Raw genomic sequence first — 25,466 nt, 5'->3', positions numbered from 1 at the left:
CAAAATCAGTGATCTATTGTTACAGAGGATCTCCAGCCCCGTGCTCAGCTGTTCTACACACAGATCAGATCCAAACAGAGCTTCCCAGTAGCTTTTTCTTAGCCCATCCAGTGTTAAAAAAAAAAAAAAAAAGCTTTTTAACTCAGCCAAAAAAATTCTGCTAAAGAGTATTATTTTAATTTAACCTCATACAATCTGTTTGGTGAGTAATTCTGGCATAAAACTCAATACACAGCTTTCAACATGAAAACATCAGTGAGGGGCCTTGCAAAGTTTATTAACAAACTGTTATTTATAGTTTTCTTTTTAAAAAATGATTGACACAACATTCAGAGGAAAATTATAGGAATCGCTAAGTCAGATAACAAACATCAGTGTTAAGATTTGATAGAAAGGTTTTAAGCAACAGTATGATTTCTAGAAAGGATAAATATTCTGATTGCTAAGCTATTTGTCATTCAAGAACAGCCCAATCACACACGTATGTTTGCAAATTATTGTTATTGTTGTTAATCATTATTTACAGAAAAGTGCTGAAATGCAAGGTGGTTTGAATTCCAATGAAAATGTCAGATCACTGCCCCGAGGAACTTTTTGTCAAGGGATTTCACCCATTACCTGTTTACTAACAGTACCCATTTAGTTCTAACTTGTTTTCATGATATCTAAAACTACTAGAAAATTAGGTCCTATTAAGTAATCATGAATATAAACTGTGAGTCACCGGTTAAGTGAATACCATCACTGGCAGTAAATTCAGAATCCTATTATAAATGCTTGTTATTGTCAAGGAAACCAAAACAATACAACTTTACTCAATATTAATTGTATCCTTGGATGTTTGGAAGGATTAAATAACTCCAACTAATATTCTGCACATAGTCAGGAGAATAGTGTGTGAGGGTCACAAAAATAATTAAGGTCAGTCACCAAGGTAGAGAGAAAAAAAGAGACAAAAAGGAAGAAAAAATACATAAAGAGCTATTTCAGCTCCTACATGAAAGCAGATGGAGGGTGAAGGAAGCAGACAGGCTGCTCCAGATGGCAGGAGTGGCGGCGAGGAAGGCTCTCACACCCACTGTGTTGTGGCTGTGATGTAAAGAATAGATTTTTAGTTATAAGATTACTATAGGACTCCAAAGAGTTGGATTCAGCTCCATCCATTACCTCTCCACCAGGTCTTTGGAGACTCTGCATTCTGCTTGTGGCAGACTTTAGGGTGTCACCTCCATCTCTGGCCAACAAAAAATACCAGCATTTTTATGTGTGCTTTACCCTCAGCTCACATCTACACAAAGAGCAGTTGTGGACTCAGTATTGGTTATATCAAGGTCCTAAATACAATATTGAGTTTTGGCCTAGGCAAGGATCACATTTTCCTAAGGCCTGTGCAAATAATCAGGAGGAGAAAGCCCAAATACCCTATTCCAACCCTACCCAAACATCTCACTGCCTTACTTGCCAGTCAAGCACACTTCTTGGTTGCACAGGCACTCAGGTGAGCAGGTATCCTCCGCCAGCTGGGAGCTCAGACTGTACAAAGATGTACTTGAAAGAAAACAGCCATGGGAAAAGAAGAAAGGCATCACAGCTAGTAGAAAATTAGGCTCATGAAGGGAGCATGAGCACACATATGAGCTGACAGTACAGCAAACTGGGTACTTGAGTATTTTGAAATTTTATTTTCAGGCCATGAAAGAAATTTGATCATTATGCTACACTGTTGTCCTAAATGAACATTGTTCAAAACACGCCCATAGAACCATGCTTAGAGAGCTTTCAAAAACCCCTCCTCAGCAGTGGCTGCAGATTTTTTTCCCCGATCTTCTCCATCAGCCTTTAAATCCACTGGCCATCTTGCTTTTCTCTCTTTCCTATTTAAATTCCAGCTGAATGCTCAAACCTGTTATTTTCTGTAACTGTTCAAGGAAGACTAACAATCTACATTACAAGATACTACAATTCACGTTGCAAATAGTAGGGACTCATTACTTCCAAACCTCTAGGAATACACTGGATACTAAACTAAGCCATTGCAATAGCAAACAGGATTACTTGGTATAACACAAAAGGGAAACGTTAAAGGAGTCCTAACTATTTTTTGCTTGCCCTGTATAAAGTGCGCAAACTATATCACCTGACTTGTTTTGAGTGTTAAGTTAAACATTAAGACCTGGACCACAGCTTTCACTCCTCTTCCCACAGATGCTAGAGAGGTGCTGTGGGTACCTCTTAGAATCAGAATCATTTAGGTTGGAAAAGATCTTTAAGATTAGCTCCAACCGTCACCCCAGCACCACCAAGCCCACCACTAACCCATGTCCCCAGGCACCACATCTGCGCGTCTTTTAAACACCCCCAGGGTTGGTGACGCCACCCCCTTCCTCCCCGGGCAGCCTGTGCCAGGGCTCGGCCACCCTTTCCATGAAGGAATTTCCCCTCACACCCGCCTAAACCTCCCCCGGCACAACGTGAGGCCGGTTCCCCGTGTCCTGGCGCTTGTTCCCTGGGAGCAGAGACCGACCCCCCCTGCCTACAGCCCCTGCCAGGCAGCTGTAGGGAGCCACCAGGTGCCCCTGAGCCCCCCCTCTCCAGGCTGACCCCCCCAGCTCCCCCCGCCGCCCCCCCCAGCCCCTGCCCCAGCCCCTGCCCGGCTCTGGACACGCTCCAGCCCCTCTGCGTCCCCCCTGCCCTGAGGGGCCCGACCCTGAGCCCAGGCCCCGAGGGGCGGCCGCACCGGTGCCCAGCACAGGGGGACGGGCACTGCCCCGGCCCTGCCGGCCACAGCGCTTCTGACAGCGGCCAGGGCGCTGCTGGCCCCCTTGGCCACCTGGGCACGCTGGGGGCTCCTGCCCAGCGGCTGTGCCCAGCGCAGAGCCCCCTCGGCCCGGCCGGGAGCAGCCGGGTTCGGGATGGAGAGCAGCTCGGAGAGCTCCTCCACCAGCTCCCTCAGTGCGCTCGGGTGCTTCCATCCCGCCCCAGAGGCTTGTGTGTCTTTTAAGTGGGGCAGCAAGTCACTGACCACTTCATCCTGGACTATGGATGGTGTCTTCATTCTGTATCTCATCCCTGCCTTCCAGCTCAGGGGGCTGAGTACCCTGAGGATAACTGCTTTAGCTATTAAAGACTGAGGCAAAGAAGGCATTAAGTATCAGTGGACATCTGCCAAGTTTAAGTCCCCCACGAGAACGAGGGCTAGCAATCGTGACAATCCTCCCAGCTGCTTGTAGAATGTTTCAGCTGCCTCTTAGCACAAATTACCCCTAACGCCACATGGGTTTGATGGTAAGATCCCCAGAGTTACAGATCTTAAGGTCAGAAATGACCATGAAACATCTTCCTCTGTAAACATGGACAAGAGGCTCTTTCCTAGTGACTCCTGCACGAAGCCTGAGAGCTTTCAGATGGCAAAAGGATTTCCTCCAGCAAGTCATCCCAGGAGACATGGGAACAACTTGCCTTCATAGTATGCCCCAGTGGTTCATCAACCTTCCCCTTGAGAACACGTGCCTTAACTTAACCTTTGGGACACTGTATTTTCTCCCGGAAGATTATTTTTTAATGTGAAATGTTTCTTTCATGTAACTTCTTAAAAAGGAAAATACTGAACTGACACAAAGATGAAACAGTCTAACAAGAGCCACTGTTGTGGTCTTACTGGAGTGTCATAAAAGAGAGGCAGAAATTGCTAGTAATGTCAGCAGAAACAAAAAAAATCATACAAACTCTTCAATCTTCACAGCAGGTATGGAGCCAGAGGAAACACAAATATCAACATGTTTCCTTACATCCCAAGAATTTCCAATATCAGAAGGGAAAAACAATTAACTTGCATGATGCCTCAAGTTAAATGCCTAAACAGTGATGATTTGTTGTGTTGAATCCAACACAAATGCTTCTGGAACCCAGCTGATGAGAAGGGAAGATCTTTGACCAGAAACAAAGAGATTTGAGTCTACTGGTACCTCGCAGCACCTCCTCTCTATATGGCAACTCAAATGCATGGGGCTCCTCCATCAGGACCTGTCCTTACCACCAGCGTCTTCTCACCAGTGGAAGTCAAGGCTGACTGCCTAGCCTGAGACATGTCACCTCCATTAGCCTTGTCCTCCATGAAGGTCTGAGCAACCAGATGAACAAATGAAAGCATGAGGTAGACCGGCTCATGAAAAACATGAGTGTCACTGTAAGACTGAACACAAGGGAAAACAGCATGAAGGACATGAGAGGACAAAAATACAAGAGGCAGCATGTAAGGGTTTGTGACTCCACAGTGTGTGTGTGTGCAAGAAAACAGATGTGAGAGCAGGACGTGGAGTGACTTCATTTCATAGCATGAATGAGCACACATGGGTAGACAGCACAGAAGAGTCATGAGAAGTGCCAGAAGCCCATCAAATGATGTGGGAGTATGGAAGAAATGCAAGACACAGATGAACCAAAAACTACAGTACAGCCCCTGAGAAAACCAGGACCTCTATAAGTTTTCCTCTATACTCTACTTTAGGAAAATACTAGACACACCATTGAAGCATATTTGTCTTCCCACCCAGCTATTACTGTGTTGTGGCTAATCCATGCAACTCCCTGTGTTACCATTACTAAGCTTTAAGGAATCTACTGCATTTAAGGACAGTACCAATATTTCCATAGTTACTAAGCTTGAGGCTTTCTAAATATTGTAACTTCATCATAAGTCTGATGTCAATAAGGCCTAATGACAGATACCTTAGAAATGCAGGGCTGATCCAATTAGGCAGACCAAATGCTTGAAGGCTTTCCTCTTTGGCTGGTGGATCGCATGGTATATCTTATTACTTCTGGGAATGTCAAAATTTGAGTTGTAAAACGCCTTAGACACAATATCATTTAAAAATGGAGAAAAAAATGGTATTTCACCCATCTTATCAGATTCCTGGTATTGTGAAACTCCACATCTCTCAAGGGCTGGGGCAGAAATCCCCTTCTCCAGTCAGGCCTGCAAACTGAGTAGAGCTACAATAGGTGAATTTCTAGAAATTTAAAAAGATAAGCAGCTAGCCAGATCCTATTCTTTCCTCAAGCCTACCTGCCTTGACTTGGAAGGGACTCTAAACTGCATCAGCTGAGGATCTGGCCCACTGCTATGATTGTATTTTATCCTTGATTTACTTTGTGTAATTCTTCCTAGCTGTTCTTTCAGGAACTGTAATTTCACTTTCCGTGGCTCAGCAGTGAATAGGTCCAGTTTCAAGAAGAGGCGGCCACTAAACCTGTGCACAGAGTGTAGTTCACCGCCATGTTATTGCAGTCCTACACGGACCAGCACTGCCAAACCAAAGCAGCCCAAGAATGGATCAGGACCATCATATATATTTTTCTATATAATATATATATTATAGATTTTATATTTGTGTTTTATTATAATGTATTATATTTTCTTGAATAATATTACCAAAATATTTTGCTGCCACTCTAGTACCCAAGAGGTTGCAGCCACAAACTAAGAATTGCAGGTGCTTAGGGACTGCGTAAACACAGAACAGGGTAAATACAGGTTTGGGCACCATATGAGCCAGCCACTGCATTGCTGATAACTTCTTTAGGAAAACACTCTTGCCCAACAGCAACTGAGTAGAGCAAACAACACAGGCCTCAGCCACCAAAGAGAACAATTCTTTAGGTGGAAAAGGCTACTTTCTAAAATCTGGAAGTGATGTTGAATTTAGGATGACTTTCAGTATCAGTGTGGCTGGACATGATTTACAGGGACATGTAAATAATTAATTCTAGATCTGGAAAAGATATCTGGGTACTCATTAGAGGTTCCTTGAAGCCCAAATGATATAATGATTAACTGAGTTAGGACCTCTTTAATAGTTCCAGCAGTTTCAACTCTTCCATGTTAAAGATCTGCTAAAAAGCTTTTGTTCAGATGAAAGACTCTTCTCAGAGAACAAATCATTAATAAAGTATACACATAGATTTAACATTCACAAATCAATGCACTTGAAATAAAATATGTTTTTAAAGTTTCTCTTTCACTTTCTTCCCTGATTTGGGGGTTTAGTGCTTTTCTTTCTCTAACCCATTTTACCATAGGCAGTTAAGACGGCTGCATGAAAAAAGACTGCCTTCCTGTTAAAAAGTGCTTTTAGCACTTCGGCATCCTGAAATGGAAGGTGGCAGAGAAATGCAAAATACAGCTACTACAATAATCCAGTGCATCTCACCTGACGCACCAAGTTTTTTGCTCCAAGACCATCAATGCCAGAGAAAAATCCATTAGATGGTGAGATCAACTGATGGCTGTCAAACATGGTTCAGCATTACACTGCAGGAGGGATCAAAGCAGATTTTATCTCTGCTCTTAAATAATGCCACAGGAAAGCAGTTTGGTCCTGAGCTTTAAAGGTATTTAGACTTCTGCTTAATTCCTGCTTAACTACTTTCCTATGAATAACTAGGAATGTGTCCCATCAATTGGACTTCTGCATCCTGTGTATCTGCTGCTCGAGTCAGTGAGCAGACCTTCATCACCTTCAACGGGAATGGAACAAGTACTTCAACGATTTGCACAGTGATGGCCTAAATTTTTTAGAAGTTTCACACCCTGGTAAGTCACACCAGCCAGGCAGGAATTGCAGGTGCTGCACGGTGGGCAGCAAGGACAGAACCAAAACTCAGATTCAAATCTAATTATCAGCCTGCTCTCTGAAAATAGGGAATACAAAACCAGAAGGCAACTGTAAGCTGTTAAATGTACATACATTCATAATTAATACAGTTGTTCTGCAAAAGAAAACAGCTCTGTTTTCTTTATACAGGCCCAGGTTTATAATCCAGCTATTTTCATTTTCTAAAACTTTCTAGATGACTGTTAAGTTTAAAAACTTCACAGCTTCCACTGTCATCAGAAAGGACTTACTAACCAAATTGTGAGGCTAAGACAGTGGTTAATAGTTTGAGCATATAATTGGCCATATTTAATGCATTTAATTTGCAACAGCCATGCTAATAAGCGTAACTATTAACTCTGACCAGCTCTACCCTCCATGGGACCTACACCTGCTCCCATTAACTTCAGCAGGGTACGGATCAAGGCCACAACATTAATTATTTCTGGACCTCTTTAGCGGCATAAATTAACCCTTGCAGATGGCTTCATACAGAACAGCAGGGAAGATGACAGAGAGTTGTACAATGGAAACCACAGCAAACTGTCCTGCTGTTCTAACAAATCTCGTCACATTAGGACTTTCCTCCCCAATACCTCTTCACTCAGGAAAGGAATGGCACGTCTAAGGTGACAAGTAGGGACACGTCCCTCACAGCATTAAATTCTGACAGCAAAAACTTGATGAAGGTGATGATAATATGCAATAACACTTAACTCTTGCACTGCACTTTGCTTCTTCAGAGACCCGGACAGACATTAATTTGATTTGCTAAGTCGGTGTTTTTCTGAGGGCTACGCTGTCTGCTCATCACAACGGAGTTGCGTGACCCACCTCCATATTAAATGACCAGCCTGATTCTTACTCGCAGTCTGTTTGTAGGAAATCAGTGAGGCGGTGGACCAGAAATACTCTTGTTTATAGAGAGCCCTCCCTTGGAAGCAGAAAGAAACTGAAATATTACAGTCAAAACTCGCTCAACTGTATTTTGGAAGCGGCACGCAGAGTATGAAGAGCACTACTTGGGATTAGCAACGCTCCCTTTTGAGACACACTTAAAGTTGCAATTAAAGCTGGGGGGACACAGCAATAAAGAGCACCCTTGAGCACCCCCAATACTACTGAACTTTAATTACAACGTATATACATAGAGCAGCCCATACGCTGACTTCCTTCAGCACTCCTGGCTCTCTACCTCTACAATATCCTATCAGCGAAAATTTGTTTTAACAAAAATAAAACTCTCTGCTCAGCCAAAAAAGCATCAGCCTGCACCCCGCTCCCTTGCACCATCTGTGCATGTTTATTCTCAGCCTTCTGAAAAAAAAAAACCCAACCTCTAACGTTTTACTAATCTTTATGCTCCGCCACTATAAATAACAGAAATAAACCCCAACAACAGTTCAGCATCGTAGCTAAAACACACCCAATCCACATGATTTCTGCTTGTCTGTCCACGAATAGATGCAGCCATCGGCTTTAGGGAAAAGCATGCAAGTCAGACCGCATTTATTTACAGTTGCATTATCAAGAAAAAGCCTTTTCCCATCTCCTCGTTCTATGAACATTTTAAAACACTTCTTTTTCCCCTTTTGTTCTTTTTTTCGGGGGCGAGGCGGGGGGTGTTAGCCCAGCTCCTGCCCCACAGTCGTATTTTTCTCCACGTTTCCAGATCGCCCCGACTTCTTGCTCGGCTGGATGAGCGGGGCGCGAAGCAGCACCGATGGGTGCACCGCGAAAATACACCCACCCCCACCCCCCGCCCACGCACCCACCCGCGGGGCGACCCGCGCAGCCCCGCGGGGAAATGACGGCGCCGCCTGCCCCGCTCCGCGCCCCCCGCAGCCGCTCCCCGCCACCTACGTCCCCAGCGTCTCCTTGAACTCGAAGATCTTCTTGATGTCCTCCGCCTGCTTCTTCCAAGAGCCACCACCGTCCCCGTTCTCCCGGGCCATGGCCGCGGCGCGCAGCCCCGCGGACGCCGGGCCGGGCGGCACCGAGCCCCGGGCGGCTTTTGCTTTCTCTTCTGCCGCGGCGGCAGCAGCGGCGGCGGCGGCGGCTGCTGCTGCTGCTGCTGCTCCTGCTGCTGTTTCTTCTTCTTCCTCGTCCTCCTTCTTCTCCCCTTCCTCCTCCTCCTCCTCCTCACACTTCCTGCCCGCCGCCGCTTTTATTTCCTCCGCGCTCCGCCGGGCTCCGCGAGTGTCACTTCTCCCGGGCTATTTCCTCCCAACTTTCTACCAATCCCCCCCCTCCCCTCCCCTCCCCTCTCCTCCTCCGTGCCCCCCCCCCCCCCCCCCCGGAGTCACTCGCGGGGCTGCCCCGTTCCTCCCTCCTTCCGCGCTCCTCGCAGCAGCTGCGCGCACCCCCGCCTGGGGGTCACTTTGGTCCCCGATAGACACCCCCCTGCGAACACCCCCCCCTGCGAAAAAGTCCCTTTTTTTTCTTTTCTTTTTTTTTTTTTTGGCGGGGGGGGGGGGAGGTCACTGTTTCTCTTCTCCCCCTCCGCGCGGGGCGTGCGGGGACCCGTGGGATGCTTAGCCTCCCGGGCGCGGCGCGGTGCGAAGCGGTGCGGTGCGGCCCCGCCGGCACGGCGGGCGCAGCGGCTGTGCGCGGTTGTTATGGCAATGGGAGGAGGAAGAGGAGGAGGAGGAAGAGGGAGAAGGAGGAGGCAGCCCTGCCGCTGCTCTGCTGCCTGGCGCTGCCCCTGCTGACTGAATGACTGAAGATAATTCGCATTGCACCAAAACCGCGCACGTCAAACGGGAGGGGAGGAAAAGCAAAGGGCGGGGGACGGGGACGGGGACGGGGACGGGGGGGGGGAGGAAAGCAGAAAAAGAAAATTAAAAAGCCACACCACAAGCGGCCGTGCTGCCTGGCCGGGCTCTGCGCGGCGCTGCGCCGGGATGCGCAGTGATGGAGGTGCCCATCTGCCTTCCGCGCGCACACACACACACTCCCGGGACGAGAAAACTCAGCCCTTGGCAAGGACCACCTTTACCCAGCCCAGCCCTCGGTGCACCCAACGAAGCAAGGGGGTCACCCCCTGGAGCAGCATCAGGCCCAGAGGCAGGTGGATGGGCACTGCGCAGCCTTGGCCAGAGGCCCCAGCCCCGGCACTGTGCCCATCCTGCCGGCACAGCAGCGAGCCGGGCACGGCACTGGCCTGGCACACACACGCGTGGCCCTGCTGAGATTATTGCTAAAAACAGCTTTTTCTCAGTGACACTGAGACCTCTAGTGTCGTCGCATCGGGCATCGGCCACGCTCTGATGTGGGGCGACAGGCGGGATTTGTCAGAGGCATCAGAGAAAATTATAGTCTAGACCAAATGAGATCCGTTTATAGTTAGAGTTTCTGGTCTTCAGTTTCAGAATATGTAAGACACTACAAAAGCGCAGTTTTTCCAGCATACCCAAGTTAGGTGACTAAATCAGGGGCCTTGCTGCCGGCAGGTACAGGCACTCCTGTGCCTCGGGGGCAGCTCCAAACCTGATCATCAAATTAGGTACCTGGAAAGAAATCCTAATACAAGCAGCTAAATAACATTTACTTAAGAACAGGTGTGACTGCATGCACATCACTGTTGAATATGCATTGTGTCCTTTAACAGATTCCTTACAATTCTACTTGTGAAGCTGATTTTCTAGATTTCTCATAATTTATGAGCAGAATTTACAAGGTATCAGCCTGTGATGCTTTCCATGGGTTGGGGCTGAGCTATGCCTCCGAGCTCAAAGGGGATGTGGTGGATGTGTGAGTTCAGAGGTGCATGACGGTGTAAGCTGGGAAAACAGGCTGGGGTGTCTGGGCAATGCTCCCCTCTGCTGGGCAGAGCCTCTCGACATTGCACGTGTCAGCTCTTGCAATTTATTACTGCACCCCTCCGATACGATGTTTGGGCGTGGTTGTCCAGCCACATGGGCAGCCCAAAATAGCTTGGGATTTCCTACAATGGGTGCTTATTTGCTGACACAGAATGCACTTTGAACAATTTTCCTTCTGCTCCTGACTTCTTCCCATCCTCTCGCTACCTTCAGGATTTCCTTCCCTGCACAATCCTTATGATCTGCTCCACGGTAGTGCCACCAGGAGTCCCCAGGCAGGCTCTCCATGCCACTGCATACCTGGGAAATGAAAGATGTGACTGACCTAAAAAGATGCAGCTGACTACCAAAGCCAACCCTCCCTTCAACCCGCACCACCGTGATATTTTCTCTCTTTATCACAGGTAAATCACTTGGTATAAGAAATGCCGTACTGTAATTTGGGTTTAACAAATGGGGCTACCGAACATGACCTCCTGTCTTCGGGAGAATACTGAGAGATTTTGAGGCCAGAAAGGGCACATATGATCATCTGCCCTGACCTCCAACATGATGGAGGCCAAAGAGCTTCATCCATCCAGAAGATGACTGCCATAACTTATCACGGAGCTATGGCATACCAAAACCATCCACCACTATTATTTATGAAGTCGCGTTGGTCCCTACAGCAACATGTTAAAATCTCACTGCACAGAGAGCATCACTCACTTTCCCATTCCCAGTTTCACCGGACAAAAATTTTACTTAAAATTGCTCATAACCTTGCCGATGCTGCAATTTCTCAGCTTCAAAATTGCATCAGGTAAAGGTACATGTCATCCTGTAAATCTAAGTTCTTTTTACCTTATTTAATGTGCACATTTAGCATCACATGAATGTGGTTTTTTTTGGGGGTGTGTGTGTGATAAAATTACTTGTATTTGAAGCAACTGGTAATATAGAAATCTTTGGAGCCATTACAGTTTTAGTGAGTGCATGAGATGCTCTTATTAGGCAGGGACCACTGGCACAATAGACCATAACAGCCCCTTCAGAGTCATTACAGTCTGTCATGTCAGGCTGAATTTAGGGAGTCTGTAATCCCACTTGATTGACAAGCTCCTGCAAAGCTCTTGTAGTTATTTGAAGAACAGGTATTTTTTAAAAATGAAAATCTTACATGAAAAGTTCTCTCTGGAGTGGCTGTGTGTAGCAGGGCATCCTGCAGCCATGAGGCTTTGTACGGCTACATTCCATGTTTAATTACATACAACTAGATTACAAGAACATTAACAGAGCAGTAAAACGAAGCACACAGAAATGCCAGAAATTAGGCTGCCGACAAAACATCAATTCTGGCCCTTTTTGTGGCTGCACGGTGGCAATCTCCCATTACCTGAACATGTTCTGCAGCTCTGCCAAGGGGTATATCAGAAAATAGCTAATGAGCTGCCGTGGCTGATGTGCATTTGATATGGCTACACATGCTGCACGTGCACCCAACCACTCTGTGCAACAAAACCCCAAACCTTTATATTGGGGATGTACAAGTTCCAATTTTTTTATAAAGCCACTTCCTCTGGAAATATTGGAAATTTAGAGGAGAAATTAAAATTCAACTTTTCTATGAGACATTTTATTTCAGAATAGTGATCGGATTTTGGGAGTAATATTTACTGTATAATTTAAAATAAAATAAAGTAAAACAAAACAAAAAAACAGACCAAAACAAACAAACAAACAAAAAAACCCACCCAAAACCTATATTTTTCCCACTTCAGTCCTTCCAACTGATGTTGGGATTGCTTACCTATGGTATGGCTGTGCTTGGCCACACTCACTGCTGGTCCTTAATATGGGCACTGTGCTTACTACATTATAATGAGCATAAATGAAGGAGTCCTACCTGCTTTCCAAGCTCTTGCACTTGCAGCCTGGTTTTCTTCTGCTTAAATATTATAATGTTGGATCTCTTTCACAACATTGTTTCTGAGTCATACAATATAATCTTCCTTTGCAATTGCAGATCAGCACTGTTTATGCTTTCTGCAAGAATGTCAGAAACGTGCCCATTGCTCAGCTGCTTAGGTCTGAGCCCCACAGACAAGCACACGCATGTCCATGCCTGTGCTTAGGGTTAGAACCTCACATGCAAGCTGTAGTTTGCAAGGCAGCAACCTCCAGCATCCAAGCCAGACAGCTTCAATGTAAAGCAAGCAACACTCAAGCACACAGCTGTTCTTTGCTGCCTTTACTACCACATACCAACCTCAGATAGTGGCTTTTCCACTTGCGACAGATAAAACTTAGACTAGTCCCAGTGAGAAGGTGCATTATTGGTTTCACACACCAAGGCACATACATATGTAAACTACACTACAGCAGGAGCGAGGTTATTTGGTGCTGGTCTGTTCCTGTGGACACTGATAGCAATGCTGTTGTGGCACGATTGTAGATCTTGGCAAGCAACTCAAAACAAAATGATACCTCAGGTGCTCCATAGCTTCTAGGACAAACCTAAGATGAAACAAAATCCTGGGGCAAGGCATCTTCAAATTTTCCAGCATGAATAACTGTCTTAATTTTTTTTAGATGCCAGGTTTGACTACCATGATAAACATTTCCTCCAAACTCACTTTCATTTTTCATGCATTCACAGTATTTCTTGGCATTTTCAAGAGTGGGGACGCTGTAGCTCCAGCCTTTGTCCCAAGGTGACCTGTTTGGAAATTTGGAGGAAATGCTCTTGGGTATTGTGCTGAGTCATGAGAAAATTAACTTATGACAAGAACTGTTTACTTTTAAAACTGTCTTTTTATAGTATAAAGTATATATACTTTTTATAGTATAGTTTTTACAGATAAAACTGACAGATAAAAATGAAGAAGGCAAATGCTTATTTAAATGAGAAAACAGCTTATTTTTTAAAAAAACTATTAACTGCTACTTCTTTCATTGGATAGTAATTAAAAATAACCGCAGTTTGAAAGGTGCATTTTGATAGGGGACCACAGGTTTTGGGTTTTCACCACAGGTGAAACTAGTGCTTATGGTTGAGTTTTAACGTTTTCCAGGTTAGTTTTGACACCATAAGTTCAGTACAGACAATTATAAACTTGCCTCTAAGGATATCCACAAGAGCAGGCTGAACCTGCTGCAGCTGGTGCCAACAGCAATGCTCCTTTGAGCTAACCGAAGACTTTTCAGTGACTTTAGGGGACTTGGACTTGATCTGTGTCTCAAAAGGACGCACATGAAGAAAAAAAAAAGAAAAAAAAATCCATGCCAAGCAAGAGACTTTTGCAGGTCTTAGATATAGGGTGGTTTGTGTTCTTTTTAGGGTTAAATATAACCACTGTCCTCACACCACCCTTAAGCATGTTAAAGCCTTAGATGAGTTGATGAGTTTAAGCTCTTTAAGATGACTGAAGGCCCTTGTTCATCTTAGATAGCTAAAACACTGGTCAAAAAACATACAAAAGCAAGGGAGATGATAGACAGTTGCTGCCTGTCTTGCTTTTCTCACGAGAAGGACTTTAAATTTCTGTAGGACTTTTAACCATGTCTGTAAAGTGGAATACGCAAGCAGTGACATAGACGTAAATCCTCAGCCTGCAATTAGCTGCCTGAAGACCATCTGGTGCTTGGTTAAGCTCCCAGGTGCTTATATTACTCATGAGGTTCATAGAAGCCAGCCAGCCTCTTTAAGTTGTGACTCTTCTTCCCTGATTTTATTCTCAGGTGAATAAACCTAGGAAGTTAGAGGATGAAAGTCTTGACAACATGATGCAGAGGCTGCTTGTTTCACTATGGAAAAACTGGGATTTAAGAGAATAATAACCAGGTTGAACACATCACTTAGAACCTGCCATGCCACGTGTGTATTGCAATAAATCTTTAAACACAGGGTCGTAAATCATGGTCATATAAAAGTGTAGTGGGAGGAAAAAACCTACCACTGCCAAAGCAAAAGAAAGAGGAGTAACGTGGTGGTAAAGATGGATGTGAGCAATCGGAGAGCTGACAGGACCCCAACAGGACAGCAGGGAATAGATGAGAGATGGGCAGGACAGCAGGATGAGGGGCAGGAGATGCTCCCAATGGCAGAAGTTACAGAAAGCAAAACCCCACACCTCACTCAGGTCCTGGTGTTGAGCTCTGGGGTCCCAAATCAGCGTTTCCCTGCTGCCAAGCACCTGGAGTGAAACCACTGGCCAAATTAGTCTCATAACATTAAAAAGCTACATGGCTAATGCCACCCCTGCTCCTGTGTCTCCTCACTTAGTCCCTGAGCTGCAGAGGTGGAGGTCTGGGCTCAGGATCCAACAGGCTGAGCCTCGCCAATGAGCCAAGTTATGCACAAAAGGAGAACTGGATCTTTCTCCAGTTGGTTTAGCTGATTTGGATTTACACACTTGGTTTTGGGGGGAAGTACTGAGTTGGGACATTATACCTCTGCAGTTTACATTGAAAGAACATTAGGTGATGAGGTAAGGACTCAAAAAGCTGCAAAAATATCAAAAAAAGAAGTTGCCCAAAAGCTTTAAATTCAACACCATAGAAGCATATAGAATCATTTATGTTGGAAAACACCTTTAAGATCAACAAGTCCAACCATTACCCCAGCACTGCCAAGCCCACCACTAACCCATGTCCCCAGGCACCACATCTGCACATCTTTAAACACCCCCAGGGATGGTGACGCCACCCCCTCCCCGGGCAGCCTGTGCCAGGGCTCGGCCACCCTTTCCATGAAGGAATTTCCCCTCACACCCACCTAAACCTCCCCCGGCACAACGTGAGGCCGGTTCCCCGTGTCCTGGCGCTTGTTCCCTGGGAGCAGAGACCGACCCCCCCTGCCTACAGCCCCTGCCAGGCAGCTGTAGGGAGCCACCAGGTGCCCCTGAGCCCCCCTCTCCAGGCTGACCCCCCCAGCTCCCCCCGCCGCCCCCCCCCAGCCCCTGCCCCAGCCCCTGCCCGGCTCTGGACACGCTCCAGCCCCTCTGCGTCCCCCCTGCCCTGAGGGGCCCGACCCTGAGCCCAGGCCCCGAGGGGCGGCCGCACCGGTGCCCAGCACAGGGGGACGGGCACTGCCCCGGCCCTGCCGGCCACAGCGCTTCTGACAGCGGCCAGGGCGCTGCTGGCCCCCTTGGCCATGCTGGGGACTCATGTCCAGCCAATACAGGTTTACTTGGGTTTTGTCTGGGTGTTTTTTCCCCCCAGGATTTCTCCCTTGCTATGAATAACTCAGCATATGGAATTCAGCTGTGCAGTGAAGGGGCTGCCCATGAGGGTGTTCACCTAATCCCGCTGCCCCACATAGGACACTCAAACTGGATTTGCACTGGGAGACAGGAACAAGTCAACAGGAGTTGTGCTTCAGGCACACAAAGCGTGGTGAAATGCCAAGTTCTTTGGTACATCAGATCCCCAGTGTTGCAAATTGAGCACCCAAAATTAGCAAGCGCGTTTGATCATTTTGGCCTTAATCTCTCTGTGACTTGGTTCACCAGCTGGTGATATCGCAGGAGCGCTGTGAAGATAAATGCATTAATATTGATCAGATGCTGAAGCATTACAGAGGCGCTCACAAGGAAATTAATGTTGAATTCAGTGTGTGGTTTGAACAGCGTGTGTTAATGTGGCCTACAGCAATTCGCTGGATTAAAATAACCCCAAATGATAGGTGATCAGATAATTAAAGGATGCCTCACATTCACTGTGCACAAAGGCCCAAATTGTGGCTCTGCAGGCTGTTTAATTCTGACAAGTTTTAGCTTCTGAGAATTTGACTTTACAACCTTGGTGTCTTCTCCCTATGGGATTTAGAGCCCACACCCTCCAAAGGGAGCTGTACCTGATCACACCCCCATTCTGTGCCATGTCCATGCATGTGTCAGTTGGTCTTCTCCCCCCACAGTAACTTTTGACTCTCACCCAACTCCAACCAGACATAATGGCTCCATAGGGAAGCCCCAACAGAGAAGTTTTCTACAATAAGGAGGCAGAGCAGAGAGAAAAGATACAGTTATTCCTCCCTGGAAAGACAGGTTGATTTGCTCAGACATCAGGGAGCCTGCAGAGGATACAAGTACAGCTGGAGACACAAGTCTGTAGGACATGGGGCTCCAACGATTTAGCTGCCCACCACACTGCTTTTTCATCCAATGGATATATCCATCAGGAAACAGGGCCTCTGAACCTGAAAAAAGCATGTAGAAGCCAGATCCTACCAGCTGTGAAGCAGTCAGTGGTCACAGCTATGCTGATGTGCACCATGGAAGAGCCTCTCTTCCCTCTCCAGCCCGGCCCACGCTTGCATTTGGTCCATGTTCACCCTGTTGATGGACCACAACTCCTCAGCTTCATGCAATTTCACTGTTAAGGCTGGACACCTGCTATGAGTTTTCATCTTCCTGAGCTTGATGGGTTCATCTGAACCAGGTGAATGTTGCATCAACACAACTGACTTCCAGGGGCAACAGGTCCAAGTTGTCCCCTCCAAAGGAGGTGACTTACTCTGGATGCCTCCTCTGCTTGTACAGAGGAGAATTGCCAATAGCCTCCAGCACCAATGGAGTCAAATAATAAGTGAAGAGTGGAGGAAAAAAAAAGTTCAATGACACAAGCAGGGCAAGAAGATATGGAAAACCATTCACTTGCATGTGAAGTAATAACTTTTTTTTTCATTTAAGCAGAACGCTCAGTTATCTTTTATATTGTTATTGGTAAAGTCCTCTTAGAAGCTGGAAATTGGCGGTTGTTGTTGTTTTTTTCTATCTCCTCGTTTTCTCTTTCTCATGTGGCAAACATTGCTGGTTTCCTATGTTTCTAACATGAAATGAACTTGGCTCATTTTGTTCTTTCCTTCCACAAACATTAATGTTGCCGAGTAATGAAGAGAGGAGCTTTGCTAATTAACCACAGGCATCATATTAAGTCTGGGCTGACATTACACTCACATGCAAGAAGCCGCACAGTGCCACCAGCCAGCGACAGGCACCTGAGACAACAGCCAGAGCTGAGTCTTGTTGCCCAAACAGACCAAGACGAGAGATGAGGTGGTTTAGTCTTTTGAATGGGCAGACTCCCTATCCCAATATGTTATTTAGTCCTGCTTTCAGTGGTTCCCCACTACTTACTTTTGAGCATCACAGGATTACAGGTTAAACTGATTATACCTATTTTCAATCATGATATGACACAAACACACATGTGGAGCAGTCTCTCCATTCTGGTCTTCTACACAAACCTGTTGCCCTTATGAAACAAAGGCTGAGCTTGTCCCCTTGGCCTTCTGCTCCGGATGTTGGCTACCAGAAAAAAGTGAATGCCTTTGAGCAGGCAATGAAAAAAAAAATCAAGTTGGCAACACTTTTACCTCCCACAAAGAGATCTCCACATATAGAGGAAAGACTGACTGACAACAAGGAGATGTGCTGGGGAATACATTCCTCCCCTTCCCACTGCAAGAGCACCAGGTGAGGACCAGAATCCCTGGCTAACTGGACAGCAAGCTGGGAATCAGCTGATACAGCCTGATCTCACATTTATTCACCCCATTTCCCTCTCCGTCACATTATTCATATCCTGAGGGCCTGCACGAGGCGATCTTGGGCCATTCAGACCAGGTTCTTGGCAGCAGGGTTGTGTTGCAGGCACAGCAGCAGAAAGGAGAAACAGATGTTGCTGTATCCTGGCCTCTTCCAGCCCTGCAATAGCTAAGTGGACCTTAGCAGCCCATGGGAAGCTGGAGACCCCCAAATGAAGGGTAGACCCATCAAAAGCTCATGCATGGGTTGGGAAAAAAACAATGGGTGAAGAGAACCTATTGGAGAATTGGGTCCCACTAGCCTGGAAGGGAAATTTAGACTTTCACACAAGCATGAGCTTGCTCAAATCTAGATTTTTGTTTTTTACATAAAACATGATTCTGCAATGGGTTTAGGCCATGCCCTAGTGCTCCCTGGCATGAGTGGTTTAGAAAAAGCACAAGAGCTTCATTCCTCCACAACAGGGACATCAGGACTGCTCTGGGCCATGTACACAGCAATTCCTGCATGGAGTGTAAATATCTGAACTCAAGCTAACAGTTGTGTTGATAGAGGCGAACTAATGCAGGTGATAAGCCTGTTCACAGCACCAGGCATTATTCATGGAGTAGCCATAAACTCTGTGTGGAGCATTGGAATATCTTTTGGCTCTAGGTTTAAACACCATCTCACCCTGCACAGTCTCCACCAGCAAACAAGTGATGGAGTTGAGCTGCAGTTGCCCAAGGGCTAAATCAGTGCCCTCCACTCTTTGCAAGCTATACTCCAATTACACAACATAATTACCAGGTGAGCTGCCAAGCAAGGGAAGGGCCCAATCTTGCAGTTGTAGCCAAAAGTATCATTCAACACTAGATCTGAAAACAGAAGCTGCCAGTGTTTGGCAAAAGCAGATATTTTTTGGAAAGTTTTACCAGAATTTCTGACTTTCAGGATGCCAGAGTCAGTGTTAGCCAGTGTAATTCTTCCAGCTGTCCATATTTGTGTCTGCTGGGATAGGAACAGACTGTGAAAAGACCTCCACAAGGCAAGTTATGCAGAGTTTGGAGTTGAGGGAAAGGATTGTATTAGAAGGTTGAATCTCAATTTTTCAGAGCTTTATAACTCAGCTGGAAAAACGTGCTTTCATCTAAGTGATATGAAAGCTACAGCCCCACAAAGGTTGTTACCTGATGCGATACAAGGCTTAGAGACACCCTTTTGATTAAACAATGCATGTGGCTTTCTTTGACGAACTGAAGTTCACTTTGTACTCTTTGAAAACTCATTTAATTGAATGACTTACTTTAGACACTCTCCCTTAATTAAATTTGCATAGGTATAAAAAACGAGGAAAGCCAAGGTGCTTTATTGAACTCTACTCCTTTCATTTAGCAATACCCATTTTTCCCTCCACCATCAAGCTGCCAAACCCTTTCTCAGGCCAACTGTGGGCTGAATCATGCCTTCACAGGCTCTTGTCAGTTTGCCTTCCCTCACCTCCCACACATGCACAGGGCTCTGAACAGAGACGGCTGTGGACAGTCTGCTCTATAGTCACATCAGACTCCAGCAGCTGTCAAAGAGACATCCTTACCTTGACTTCACAGTCATTTCTTCTGGAATGGGATTATCTGTATCCTATTTGCCATCAAGGCTCTTGTCTTGATTTTTCCTCACTGCGTGCTGTTTGATAAGCATCATCATCGTCGTCATTATAGAGGGGGAAACTGAGGTGAAGAGAAGCCAATTGGCCTGATCATCCATGTCACTGGCACGTTTTAATCAGGCTGAGTCTCATTGAAACTCCTGCACCTTAACAGACACCTGAACTTCAGCCCCCAAATGTAGATCCATGGCTCCAACAAAAAAAAAAAAGATAAAAAATAAAAAAGCTTGGTGTGAGAAACCGCTCAGGATGTACACTTCTCACCAGCTGCTCCTCCAGTCTCACTCAATTTTCGTAATAGCTTGGGCCAAAGAGACTAATTAGCAGTGCCCCATGTGTTGTGTCCCCCATCCTGTCCCATTTCCCCCCCCCCCCCCCCAGTTTGTGTGTGATGCCTGTGAGGCTCTATGTCTGGGCTGCGCAGCAGAGGCAAGGCAGAGCTCATGGAAATGAGCACAAAGGCAACTATTTGGAAAGAGCCAGGTATGATGGGGGAGGAGTGACCTGCCAGCTCCCCACAACGCCCAGGCTGCCACACAAGTGTCTACCAGCCAAAGCATCCAGCCTGTCTTCCCACCACCTCACTATGCCCATGTGTGACACAGTCTAGCTGCGCCTTCATACCTTCCTCTCCCAAACCAAGCTGCAGCTTTTGGCTTTTCTCCACACACTGCATCTCCCAGCACAGCTGCTGATCACCCTCCCACCACAGATAAATCCAGTCACTCTTTGTTCCCGTGGTGTTGAAACACTCTCAAAACTAGCCAGCTGCAACAAGGCCTTTTACCATCACATACCAAATTAATGTCAACAAGTAGTTAGCACACCTTGCCCAGCACAGCCACCACTCCCCCACAAGGTCTCAAAGGTCCCTCTACTGTTCATGCTGTTTCATCATACTCTTCAGGCCAGTCCATCTGCTTTTTGCCTCTGCTGCCTGCTCCTTATCACTCTTCCTCCAGGGCACCCTCTCTCTACCAGACCTCTCTTCTATAACTGCTCCCCTTCTATACCCCTTAGAGCTATTTAACTACTTAGCAGGAACCAGCCACAGCTGCACCTTATCCACATCAGCCAGCCCACCGCCCCTGAAGCCAGCCCACAGCTGTATGTTATCAATGTTAATTAACCTGCCTTCATTGCTGTACACCATAGGTCACTTTTTCACTAGGACTGCACTGTGTTTTGCCCAGTATCTCTGCTGGCTGTGGTCAGATAAGATCAAATCAGGGCTCTGCAGGCAAACCACCAGCTAGTGCAAGGTTTTACATTGTGCACCACAGTCTTCCTCACTGAGCATTTTCATGTATATTCAGTCCCCTTAAGGAAAACATTTTCCATACTGCATGGCGTTTGCTTTATCCCTGTTTAACCACACTTTAGAGCTTGGCTGCTACAGAGCATTCAGTCCTGGTCCCATCTCCACGGCAAGACTTCAAGTACCTGAGCAATAGTGTCCCTTCTGAAACAGACCTTGGTGGATATTCGCTAGGGAAACTGCAGCATGAACCTCATGTGTCCAACTTCCTAAAATATCAGAGCCCTTAACCTTCAGTCTCATTTGCAATGATGGTTTGACTGGATTCATTCCCATGCTCGGAGTCAATGAGCAGGTTGAGTCTTGAATGTTAACAACCCATTTGTCAGCTATAAGGGCAAACCTGCCAGGGCTACCTGTGCAAACCCAGTGACATTGCAATGATTTGCATGTTCTAAAAAAAAAAATAAGAGAAAGGTGATGGTGTCCACCAGTGTAACTCCCATGTTCCCATAAGCTGCCATGTTCAAATCCTTTTAATTTCAATATTAATGATGCACTGGACTGCACTGTGCAGATGCTTGGAAACCTTATAGCTCCTTATCCAGCTGGATTGTGTGCACTACAGGCATGTCATACAACTGTTTTTTACAGTCTTAATTACCCTTAACTAAGAACCCTGGGCCAGGGTTAACTGGTAAGGTGACAGAAGGGTTTACTTATCTGGCAGAGGTAGCTTAACACAGATAGTCACAGGTCTACAGCCAGATGACTTCACCAGTGTGAGCAAAGCCTTGCAATCAGGGTGAGCTCATCCTGCCCTTGTACAGGGGCTTCCACCCTTCTGATAGCTTGGAAAAACAGACAGACATCACCAGGCATTGCAGGGACCACCCAGAAAGATTCAGACTTTTGGACATTGTGCATGCACCGTTCACTTTCACCCTTAGGTTTTGGGGGCACGCACTGTGCAAACAAGACCACTGCTTCCTGTCAATCTGGTTCAGGTAGGGAATCACACTGTGGATGAAGACCTGGAAAAACCACAGTGCACCTGCCATTCTCCCTAGAAGCCCATGACAAAGACCTGGACTCACCTTGCCTACCTTCAGCACGCACCATGTCTGAGCTTGCTGTCTTGCTTAGGCCACCCAGTCCACCTTGAACACCCACCAAGGGGCTGGAGTTGCCCATTTCTCTGCACTCGTTGGAAAGCAAAACAGGGCTGCTGGCTCGGCACCTCATTTCATTGGACATGACCCCTCCCAAACCTTCCCTTGATTTCCATCTCACTGCACATCTAAAAGGCAGAGGGGATTCTGGTCCTCTTCCCCACCATCGTGAGAGCAGGTTAGATGGTTGGCTGGTTTCCAGCAGTGCCACTGCCCAGGCAGTGTCAGACTGTTAAAGCAAAGTGCACCTACTGAAGGCAACGAACTGAAAATCACAGCACAAATGAGAACAGATCTAAACCAGACCTTGTGCTAATTCCTGAATGGTACTGCCTTTTCCTCAAAAGATGGATGGGAAAAGTCTATTTGACCCAGCCTATTTGATTTTTAATTTATGCACCAAATGGGAAAATTAAGATTTCAGCTGGGTTGTGGTTTTTTTAGTAACAGCTTCTTTAGTTAGTGAAAAGGGTAATTCCAGAAATGCCTGCCATTCTCCTGGAAGGGGTAATAGTCTTCTTGATACCACGTGTCTTATTATAGCACCGTGACATGGGTCTTCTTGTACCCTGGGTTGCTCTGTGTTTGTCACGGGCTAAAGCGCACAGGGTAGCTGTTCAGACAAACAGCTCTCTTCCAGGAACCCACTGCACCAGCCAGCCTGTAATAGCCATGGCTGTGATGTTTTTGACCCAGCACAGGCTCATTTATTTGTCCTGTTACCTCCCAGCACAACAATCCCATCTGCCCTGCTGCTGCTTCCCATCCTCCAGCTCCATGCCACTTCCTCCTCCAAAAGAAGCCTCTGCACTAACACATGCAATGCCTTGCTCTCCTTAAAAATCACCTCCCAGCCAGAAGAAAAACTCCCGTTTGCCTGAGAATGGCTGTCTTCAGAGTATAACCGGGGGGTGGGGTGGGCAGGAAAAGGGCTGTTTCCTCCTTTTTCCTCTCTTTTCCTTACTGCTCTTATTATTCCCCCTGCCATCTGCCTCCATGCTGCCATAAGAAAAACAGCAAAAAAGTCTCCTCATCTTCTCACTTAAGGAAAGCCTGGATTAATTTGGAAAAGCCAGGCTGATAGCTATGTGGGCATACAGGTGTATGTGGAATATTTTCCTTTTAGGAGCCATTTTTATTTAAAAAACCCATAGTGTGGCTGTGCTTGGGGATGAGTGGGTGCATGAGGTAGATCCTGTGGGTATCAGTTTGGGACCACTTCTCTTTATAGTATATATGATATATATATACAAATGTGTATATATAGAATATCACAATTATAACAGATACTGGGTTATTAGGCAGGAGAAGAGGCTGCGAATGAAATATGTATGAAGATACATTTGCCCCGATGGATTTTTTTGCTGCTATACTGCCAACTTCTCTTTAAATGGATCCATAAGGTTTATTCACAGCAAGCCCAGGACATTTTCTTCCCCAAATCCAAGGCAGCAACCAGAGCAGATGGGCTGGTGGCTGAGGTAGTTTTCAGACCGGTTTAGTACCGGGCAACTTAACATCAAAAATTCCTGATTTCATCCAGCTGTGCATGGTGGTTCCCGATTTCAGCATTTAAAGTGCCGAGCAGTGACTGACAAGTCTGAAGGTGGCATGTCACTATCATCATCCCTTCTCCAACATCAGTTTGAAGCCAGCACGGGGTGATCCTGGTAAAACTCCAACGAAGAATTCAACAGTTAGTGGACATACAGCTATTTGCAGTTTGGCATGGGGGAATTTGTAGAAGTGCAAGGACCTAAATAAAGGGAAATTCTAGAGATATTCAGAATCAGCACCATTTTTTACCCATGGGCATTGTAAAGGAACAAGGGACATTTTGTGAAAGATAACTGAAATTTAGTAAGGAAATACTATTCTTAGGACAGAATCCAGCATTTCTTCCATAACTGGCCACTCAGCCCTGGTGAAGCATCCTTGTGTGCTCGCCCAAAGGGCTTCCACCTTCACAGTCTTGCTGTTCAGCACTTCAGGAGCAGAAGTGACGCTGCAGCAAGGGGCGTTAACATTAACACTTTTCTACCTGCTCTCCCCCTTCTCTGGCAATGCGCTTTTTCATCATTATGAATTTCTTTGGTCAGGCTGTTTCCAGCCTTAGCAAAATGAAGCTGGAGCCAAGGAAGCGTCTTCGCTGCTCAATGGCTCAGCAGTGTGGCCTTGCTAGGGATGCTTTCCCACCCTGCTGCTTACTGATGCTACATCAATAGTAAGCACAGGAGCTCACAGCAAAGGGCTGTCACGCAGCCTGTTTGTGCACCTGATGTGCCCTGCACTGAACTGAGAAACCTAGCACTTGCTTTCCTTTGCTCTGCCCTTCCTGCAGGCGGGATGCTCCCAAAAAACATTCCCCATTCAGTAGCCACCTCCAAAATCCTGCCTCCGGTTCTCTTTTGCTTCAAAAGCTACAACAAACATCATCCTAATTTTGCAGCTGAGATGAAACAGGCCTCTCCAACCAGAACTGCTTCATACATCCTCCACTGAACCAGCTGCACGCTCCTGCTGTCCCCCCTGCTCAGCCTGGAGATGCCTTGGGGGGGGAAATATCACCTTTTTGATCACATAAAAGAAGGAGGAAAGTCAGGGACCGAGGGCTTTTCCTATAAGTCAGGTAAATATAAATGCATTTATATTTAATTACATATATATAATTAAAATAATAAATAAAACTTTTTAAATGAAATAATAAATATATTAAAATTGCACATAAAAATAAAAAGGGATATTTTATTTTTTCAACTTTCCATAGATAAATTGAAAGCATGGGCAAACAGCTATGGCACCAGCATCACCCCACCCATGCCTTGGCACCAAAACACAAGGAGCCAGGCACCAGCATTAGTGGGGGGGACAGCAGGGCCAGCTGGGCACTCAGGGCACGGCTCCATCACAGGATTGGAGTGGGATGGATCCTAAGCAGGGGGTTTGAATGCAGCACAGAGTTTGCTTCACATTGTTTCAGATTGCTTAGTAGATGGTAGGAGGGCCTAAGGACCATCTTTTTATGCAAAAGCCCTGGTTTGCATGGAGAGCTGCCCTAGGCGGTACAGAGATAAAAGTGAGTTGCTTCCCAAAAGCCCTGCTCCCTGCACCTTCCCCACTCCCCACCAGCCTCCAGCTAATGTTAAAAGAGCCACAGTGCTACGCTTTGAATCACTTCTGCCTGTAAAACTGTGGTCAGCATCTCAGATGGTATAAGTCTGGAGCTGTGCTGATTTCTATCAGCAGAGAACAGGACTTTTTGTGTAGGTTTGTTTTTTGGGTTTTTTTTGAATGAGATACGTGCTAAGAAGCACATTTGTTTCCACTTCTGTATCTGATATGAAAGGGCAGCTATCCTTGTTTGGGGAGAAAGTCT

At 46.3% G+C, this 25,466-nt stretch overlaps 1 protein-coding gene across 3 annotated transcripts in view; it reads right to left on the bottom strand.

The window, feature by feature from the left end:
* Window positions 1-8,900, bottom strand: part of CAMK1D (calcium/calmodulin dependent protein kinase ID) — a 230,448-nt gene extending 221,548 nt beyond the window's left edge. For 2 of the 3 annotated variants that reach the window (XM_080391726.1, XM_080391727.1), the window contains exon 1: window positions 8,520-8,900. In XM_080391726.1, the coding sequence (XP_080247852.1) occupies window positions 8,520-8,611 (92 nt within the window). In that variant the 5' untranslated portion in view covers window positions 8,612-8,900. The remainder of the gene's footprint in view (window positions 1-8,519) is intronic. The other variant, XM_080391725.1, reaches the window with a different exon arrangement.
* Between the last annotated feature and the right edge of the window lie 16,566 nt (window positions 8,901-25,466).

This window comes from Falco punctatus (assembly GCF_963210335.1).
Source record: "Falco punctatus genome assembly, chromosome: 6".
Lineage (NCBI taxonomy): Eukaryota > Metazoa > Chordata > Aves > Falconiformes > Falconidae > Falco > Falco punctatus.
This window is presented reverse-complemented; position numbering and strand designations above follow the sequence as displayed.